We start from the raw sequence: 8389 nt of genomic DNA, 5'->3' as shown, positions 1-8389 counted from the left end.
TAGTTTTCACACACTCTAAGACAGCCATAAAGAGAGAATCTGGTTGGTCTGTAGGTCTGCTGTGGGTTCTAACCCTGAAAGACACTCTTACGCACTGGTGGTTTAGGAGAAAGCCAGGCAGGGAACAGAGCACCTCCAGTAGTTGGAAGCAGCTCATGTTACCTCTTGCTCGTTGCCACAAAAGGACAGGAGAGAGTTCTGTGTCCAAGAACACACCTGTCAAATCATCCAGAGAGGGAGGCTGGCTGGTGGGGGCGAAGCACAGCTGGCCCACGGGACGAAGATGAGGGCTGAGGAAGCCCAGCTATTGTGGATTGCAAGGCAGGACTTACCGCTTAGTAAAAGATCAGAACCTGATCAGCTGTGGTTTATTCCATAAATGGCTAAATTAATTATGGCTTAATTAATTAATTAGTGCACTGGCATGCCGTCAAGCCAAGATGGTAAACCGTGAGCCTTCTACAGCCCTTTTGGAGCATGTATGAACCCCAAAGGCAGACACTGCCTTATTTCCAAGTGTTGTTTTGTATTGTTGCCCAAGAAACAAATCTTGACTATTTAAAGGAGGAAGGTCATTTGTGGGCTTCTCTTCCATCGATGTTTCTCAGGTAAACCTCAGCAGGTTGAAGCCAAGGTGATGCCAAGGTTTAGGGGAATGCCAAACCACGTTACCTCATTTTCTACTGTACTTTCTCATACTTAAGAGTTCCTTGTGGGTTTGGGGCACAATTATTTTTCTCCTTAAACAAGCTTTCAAAGGGAACTGAATGGTTATTGTTGTTTGGAACTCTCTGCTCCAAAATAAAATTGATTTATTGCTTTTGGAAGTGGGCCCAGAAGGAAAGAGGAAGGGCAGAGGGGCAGACGGTGGGAGCTGGACATGAGGTTTGCCAGGAACAGGGTGGGCCAAGGTTAGTCCCGCACCCCCTACAGCCCTGAACCACCAGCCTGGCACAGAACACCCAGACAACTCAGCTATACTTTGCCCAGATGGAATCAAGAAGGCCTCTGCGCTAATAAAATTTTTGTTTAATAAACGTATCTTAAATTTCAATGTACTCTCATAAATCCTTTACACCATAGGAATCTTTTTTAAAAAAATATTTACATTAGAAAAAGTGTCATACAAATATGGAAGGAAGACAAGGTCTCTGCCCTGTCGCCTCTGAGCTACTCAGAGTTATGACGTCGCCCACGTCCACCGAAGAAGGGTTTGACCGAGTCCCCGAGGAGGGGCTCCCGCAGGTGCTTCACGCCCCAAGCCCTCCTGGCCAGGACCAGATCAGATGCTGGTGCTGCTGGACTGCAGCTTCAGGCTGTTGGAAGTCGTGCACTGCATGGAGGACGACCTGCGGGACTGCAGCACTTTGGCCAGGTACCAAAGGAAGATGAGGAAGCCTGCAGAAACAGGAGGAGGCCACGGAGGTTAAGCAGTCCCTGGGAGGAATTGGGATGCAGGGATGGAAGTACAGTGTAATGGGTAGTAGGAATAACCTTGAGGAACAGGAGGAAAAGTGCAGCCAAGACAATGGTCAGATAAAAGAAATCTGAGTCTGGGGCCGAAATGTAAATTGAGAAAGGGTCCCAGGCAGGACCCTCCCTAGTTCTCATGAAGGTAAAGGGAGGGAGGGGGAAGTATAATCAGACTTGCAAGTTTCTGTTACTGTAACCTTATATTAAAAGTAGCATTAGCACTCATAACTTTGGTTTCCTAGTCTGAAGGGCTGACATGCAGTGAGGCTGAGGGCTTTTCATCATCACGCCTCTCTGCTGCTGATGGTCAATGGTGCGGAAGACTGAAATTCAGAAGTCAAGCACATTCTTTGTATTGCTGGCAACTTCATCATATAGAGCCAAGAAGAACCTGGGTTTGAAACCTAGCTGAAAAATTGCTTGTCCAGGAGTGGTTAACTTTTCTACCAAGGACCACATTTCCTCTCTCTATGGTTTCAGCGTGGACAAATTTGAAGCATGCCACGAGTGGACCTTGAGCAAAAAGTGAGTGGAGACTCCTGTCCTATTTCTGACACCCCCTTCTCTCATCTTTTATCTTCGTTATCTTTTCAGCTCTCCTGCAGCACAGGAAGAAGGAGCAGAGTGCTTCTCTCAATAGCTATCAGCCTTGCCAGGTGGACCAGACAGGAAGCACAACCCAATGAGCTAATTCTTCTTTATTGTAATGTTACATTAACAGAATCTTGCAAGTCTGAAAGTACAATTCTCCCCCCACCCCGTCTCCTTTACAGCCCTAGAAACTAGGGAAGGTCCCTTCTGAGCCTCTTGTCCCACCCACTATGCAGCTGTGGTCCATGCCCTCTCTTATCTGACCATTCCCTAGGCAGTATCTCTTTGTCCCATCTCCCAAGTTGTTTCCCACATACCATTAATCGCTGAGGCTCTCCTGCCAAGAGCTGAGGACTTCATGTGACCCATCTCTGCAAAAGATAACCTTGAGACTGGGTCAGACTTGTTCTAAGGTCAGTTAGAGCAAAGCCATGTTTCTAGAGAGTTTCTGTTCTTCCTTGTGCAGCTTCCTGTTCAGGGAAACTGACAAGGAAACATCAGTCTAACTTCAGACTTTACTCAACGAAGCAACAGGGCACTTCCACATGACCTGTTCACACCTTCTGATTCTGATCCATTTTTTTCTGCACTTTTCTTCACTTTCTTGCAAGTCTTTCCACTTGCCCATGCAAGGCAAGGTGGGGGGACACTAACCCGAGTTTATTAACAACAGACTGGCCATTAGCAAAGTGCCATCGGTCTGGTTTCTAAAGAGGGCGGCTGCCTTGAAAGGGAAGTTCCCCATTCACAGAAACAAGGGCGATGTAGTGAGGGTCTTCTGCCGTTCCAAGGCTCTGGTCATGACGTTATTTGATTGCCAAGGGCGTCATCTCACACCACAAGAATTGCACCTTTGCCTAGGAACCTCCTAGGAGAGACTGCTGGTGATTGGACAGTTGTAAAACTAGACAGGTACAAAGCCTTTGCTTCAGTGGCTCAGCCCAACCTGACTGCTACAGGTTGTGTTTCATTGTCCATTCCAGTATGAGCATAAGGATTTCTCACTTGGTTTCTGATATCCAGACAGGACAGGACATGGTGGGGTCCCTCTTTTTAGGCATTTTCCTGACAGCAACATAGCCGTCAGATGAGCCTCTTCAGGGAGAAGGTTTCCTAACTATGAAGGCAACATTAAATGGTCCTGTCTCTTGCTACCAAGCATCTAATCTCATAAAGCAGGGCCTACTACTAGCATCGATGTATACTGGCCCACCTTGAATAATATCTTTAAAAAATCTTCCCTGAAAATAATTCAACCCAGCTTCAGTCCTTTTAAAACAAAATCTGCAGAGCTTTGAGAGCTGGAATGTGCTGCTCTTTTCCAGAAGCAAAACTCCTTCCCTCAAGGATGTAATTGCATAAATATTGGGGATGCTGTGGATATCAACTCTTACTATAACAACGCAGCCTCCTTCATGGAACGAAGCATCTAATGTTTGCTTGGATGTGAAATGCCTAAGCTGGCCATTAAAAAATAAGGGGAAAAAACCCTGAGGGCAGAGATTGGACGTGCAGTCTTAGATGTATGAATCCAAATTGTAAGCTGCCCAGAGTCACCCTCTGGGGGAGATGGGTGGCATATGAATTTAATAATAAATAAATAAATAAATAAATAAATAAATGTCCATTTATCCACCAGCTGGAAGATCAACTCGCCTGCAGATTAGATTATGCTGAAAAGATGCATCTTAGGTTAGCAGTGACCTCCATGTCACATACCATGCAAGTTCAGGGGACCCCACAGGTAGGAGAAGGAAAGCAGCCGCACCCACTGACCTTGAAGGGAGTTGATGATGGTGAAAAGGTAGACTGCTACCAACTTGAACGTCCCGGAAGCGAACGCAAAGAAGACCAGTCCCCATGGGATGCCCAGGACACAGCTGAGCCCCAGAAGCATCACCGCATATTCCCAGTGATGCTCTCGATGTCTCAGCTTGAGAATCTCATACACCATTGTGGCCAGCATGATGCTGTTGAAGAACAGCACCAAGCTTAAATAGCCCAAATTCAGGAAATTGTTGATCTCTTTTTTTGTAATCCAACAGCTGGAGAAGAAGAGAAAAAAACAGAAATGTGAGCCTGTGCACTAGTTAACCAGGTGGAAGGCACACAAAAACTGGAATATGAACCCTCAAATAGGCTGAGAAGTTTTCTTTAAACTGACCCCTCCCCAAAAGACAGGACTGTCCAGGACACTCATGTATGTGGTGCATCACACCCTCCCTGTGGTCCAAGCTCATCCCGTATGTTGGATCTCAGCATCTGCTACCCAGAGGTTGGCAGCTGGTAATCCTCAAGGAGAAATGCATCTTTCTGAATGGACAGTGGGGGGCGCTCCTGTCCTACCCCCAAGAACTTACATGGTTGCGTTGGTATATTTATCAGGAGACTCGTAGACCTTAAAAGAGGAAGGGCCGTAGTGCGAATGATTGATCACAAAAATTAGACACACCATGAATATGGGAAGACCTGCAAGAGGAGAACAGCCTGAGTAAATGCTTCTGCCACACTTCTTCCCCATATTGCTCGCCCAGAAAGTTTTACATTTTCCATTTATTTAAAATATTTCTATACTGTCCAGTATATATTTTCCTCCTAGGCTGTTCAAAAGTGAAACATCCAAATGAAGAAATATCAGATGAAAAGGGAAACAGGAATCTGTAACTAAATTAAAAGAGCAAAGTGAAATTTGCAAGAGAATCTGAGAATAATGGAGGACACTGAAGGAGGAGAGCCATATTATTCTAGCAAAAAATCTAGAGTGATAGCAGCTTTTCTGATGAACAAATTTGATTAAAAAGGCATTTTATTAAAAGAAATTAATAAAATAATGCCTTTGAATCAAATTTGTTCGTCAAAAAAGTGCTTTTCCTTCTAACAATAATGGAACAGACTGAAAAGACATGATTTTTTTTTTTAAAGAATGTTAAGTCCAAGAAAATAAATGCCTAACAGATTCCAAAGTGGGGAATGTCTTGAGGTCTTTCCACGAGCAGAAAGACAATGAAATGCCATTCTAACCCTTGGCTCGGTTTTTGAGAGCATTGCTAGCAAACGTTCCCAGATGCTTCGGATTTTGCCCACAAATGAAATGACAACAGCTCCAAATGGGGAGAAATTCACTCCCTTCTTAACAGAATGCAGACACACTGAATGTCATGTTTTCAAACCAATACGTGAACTGAAATGCAGTTATCATTCCAAATTTGTAGTTCTCCAAATTTTGCAATCCCAGTAGCCAATTAAAGGCGGATATACTGTACAGGAAAGTTTGCACAAGAGCCTTCTCTGCCGTGGCCCCTGCCTTGTGGAATCTTCTCCCCCCGGAAGTGAGGTTAGCCCCGTCCCTCTTAGCATTCCGCAAGTCCCTCAAGACCTGGCCCTGGGATCGGGCCTGGGGCTCCCAGGGGACTGGGGAGATTTTGCAATGGCTCCCTTACTACGGTTAACATCATCCTCTCCTGTTGTGTGCGTTTTTATGGTTTTTATAGTTTTAACGATTGTCTTATATGTATTTATGGGCTTTTTAATTGAGTGTTGTATGCCGCCCAGAGTTTACTTTTAAAATCTTTATATCAAAAATAATGGTTTGCAAAAAAAAAAAAAAGTATAGTCATTAAACAACGTTGTAAATAAAGCAGATGTACACTAATAATATTGGCAAGTAAAGCTTTAGAGAGAATTTGACAATGGTAGCAAGTTGTTGAACTTGGCTGATCTTGAAAAAAATTAAACTGAGTTGGCTGAGTTAATACTTGGTTAGGAGATCATCGGGGAATCCCAGACCTGCAGGCTAGACTGGGAAGTTGGAGTAGCATGTTTTTATTTTATTTTTTTAATGTATAACTCTTTTTTTTTAACAAGACAATCTTTAATCTTAAAGAAAAATATTTTTTAAAAAAATTAAAAGTACAAACTGAAAATATAAACTAAGAAGGAAAGAAAAAGAAAAAATCTCTCTTATATTTTATACTTATCAATAGTCACTGGTTTACCAATGAATTCACTACTATCATAAGAGCAATGCAAGATGTTACTGCAAGATCTCACGGAATCTCTGCCATAGTAACACATATTGCTGCATCCTTTGATTAGTAGAAAATATTGCCTTTTCCAAAACAGATTAATCACACATTTCCGACAACCATTCCTTGATATCACTTTTCCAATTTCTTAATATAACTCTTTTATCCCCCTGTGCTTAATACAACCGTGCTTCCTGATGAACAAATTCCAAAGCTCTGGTACATAATTCAACATTACATTAACACCTTTAACATTTAAAGGTTTTTCTATAAATCTGCTAATATACATTAATACATTATACTAAAAAGATACTAAATGATCACATGATCATATCATATGGGTCAGTGAGCCCTCAATTTTTTTACATTAAAAAGAAAAAAAACCTTTTAAGTTGAAAAAACATCTTAGACAAAACTAATGGCAGTTTCTGTATTGTTGCCAAGAAAATGGAATGAATCAATTAATATCCATTAATCATCAGGAGTCCATTCAACCCAAGACCATCTTTACCTTTAAAAAAAAACCTTTCAAATTAATGAACTGAATGTGACAGATTGATAAAAGTGAGGAACAGAGAAATCCAAACTTCCAAATTTGCCCAGGGCTATCTCCAATACCTTCATGCTTAGAAATTAATGTTGCATTAGGGAAAAGCAGCAAAAAAACTTTCTGCAAATTAAAAAACTAAAATAACATAAAACAACCTTTTTCTACCTGTGTTTTCCATCTGCTTTCCTAGTGTGGTTTTCTATTTTCAGGGAGTTTTTCTTATTTTTTCAAATAAAGGAAAAAAGATAAGTTATCTTTAGTCTGAAATGATATGGGCCTTTCTATCCCAGGATTTTGCCTCCTCGTTCTGTCTCTGTTGCTTTTATTTCTATTTACAGGCAAAGATTTTTCTTTTTTCTTTTTCCTAAGCAAGGGAAAGCAATCAAATATGATACCCTCCTTTTGCAGACTGATGTGGTACGGTCCTTTCTTCCACCTTGTTCTTCTGTGTCTACAGACCAAGTGTTGGCTATGAGAAACCAGCACTTCCTGAGTTCACAGCAGAAGCAAGACTGAACTGAGGCTTTGCATCAATCCTTCAGAGCAGTGCCCACCTTCTTCCTCTCACTGTCTGCTTCTTTTACTAAAGAGCTGGTCATAACCTCTGAGGTTCTGGCATACTAGAGATTTGTTCTCCAACGCTTCTGCCACTCACCCCAGCCCACCAGGCAGAGCTTGAACAGGAAGTGTTTGACATAGGAATTGAAGACTTCGATCACCAGCCGGTAGAGACTGTAGCCCTCAATGGCCATCCAGGTCAAGCACGCAAGCACGCCAAAGTGCAGGAACATGCCACCAGCTTTGCAAGCCATGTCACCTCCGGTAGGAGCCAGGGGAACTGCGATGAGGAAGCTCATGTCAAGGAGAAAGATGGCCCAGAGGAGATTCATGTGCACATAGACAATGTGGTCTCTCTGCTTTTTCCTGTGAAGAAGAAAGAGCATCATACTTCACTTCTCTCTTTGCGTGAGGCTCCAAGCTGCAGTCATGAAAAGTCCCAGAACCCTGCTGCAGGAAAGGTTTTGATCCCCTGCACCTTATTCCTTAGTTATGTAACCTGCACCTTCCAGATGTTCTGCATGCAGTTCTCACAGTCCACTGCTGTTGGCTGTGCTGGTTGGGGCTCATGGACACTGAAGTCCAAAAGACTGGACAGCAACAGGTTACCAACCTCTACCCTCTCAGAAAACATATATCCTTCAAATGCACACAAACTCCCACCCACCACAGACTGCTGTCCATGACGTCCCCTTCCCGCTGATATGCCAAATGAATATCCCACTCAACACAACCTACTTTGAACAAAGGAAAAAGAAGATGGTGAAGAACGAAGCTAGAGCTGAAATGATGCAACCAACATAAGTGACAATAGTCAGGTATTCATAGTGGATATGGTCTATATCTGGAGAGGACACCTGTGGAACAAAGGAAGGAAATTGTTTAGAAAGTGTAAGAGGTAAGAAAAGAACAGGGAGATTTTTCAATGCCTAAAGATGAGCTCAGGACCCAGGTCGTCCAGAGTGTGTGGAATTACAACTCAATCAGTGACCAAGTTCCTTGCGATTGTGAGGAGTTGTAGTTCTGCAACATCTGGGAGGGGCACCTTTTTTTCAACATGCTCTGCAGGATGCTGATACTCACCATGAGCACAGCAAAGAAGGTGAGATGGTCACAAAGGCAGGTTGTTTGATATTCTTCTTGTACAGCTTCACAGCCTGATGTATTCCACTTGCCAGGGTGGCCGGCTAAG

General features: G+C 43.0%; 1 protein-coding gene across 1 annotated transcript in view; it reads right to left on the bottom strand.

Moving 5' to 3' along the window:
- Positions 1-1012: 1012 nt before the first annotated feature.
- The window catches only part of LOC148216464 (adhesion G protein-coupled receptor G1-like), a 49580-nt gene continuing 42203 nt past the window's right edge, over positions 1013-8389 (bottom strand). Inside the window, exons 9-14 of the mRNA XM_088135882.1 lie at positions 8281-8384; positions 7936-8054; positions 7295-7563; positions 4425-4533; positions 3841-4109; positions 1013-1398 (exon numbers count right to left, since the gene is read on the bottom strand). Of these exons, the coding sequence (XP_087992008.1) occupies positions 1283-1398; positions 3841-4109; positions 4425-4533; positions 7295-7563; positions 7936-8054; positions 8281-8384 (986 nt within the window). The 3' untranslated portion in view covers positions 1013-1282. The remainder of the gene's footprint in view (positions 1399-3840; positions 4110-4424; positions 4534-7294; positions 7564-7935; positions 8055-8280; positions 8385-8389) is intronic.

The sequence above is a fragment of the Python bivittatus genome, unplaced genomic scaffold (genome assembly GCF_059951505.1).
Source record: "Python bivittatus isolate LINGU-HERP-01145 unplaced genomic scaffold, Pbiv_v1 ctg000190_np1212, whole genome shotgun sequence".
NCBI lineage: Eukaryota > Metazoa > Chordata > Lepidosauria > Squamata > Pythonidae > Python > Python bivittatus.
The sequence above is the reverse complement of the archived record's forward strand: the minus strand, read 5'-3'. Positions and strand labels throughout refer to the sequence as shown.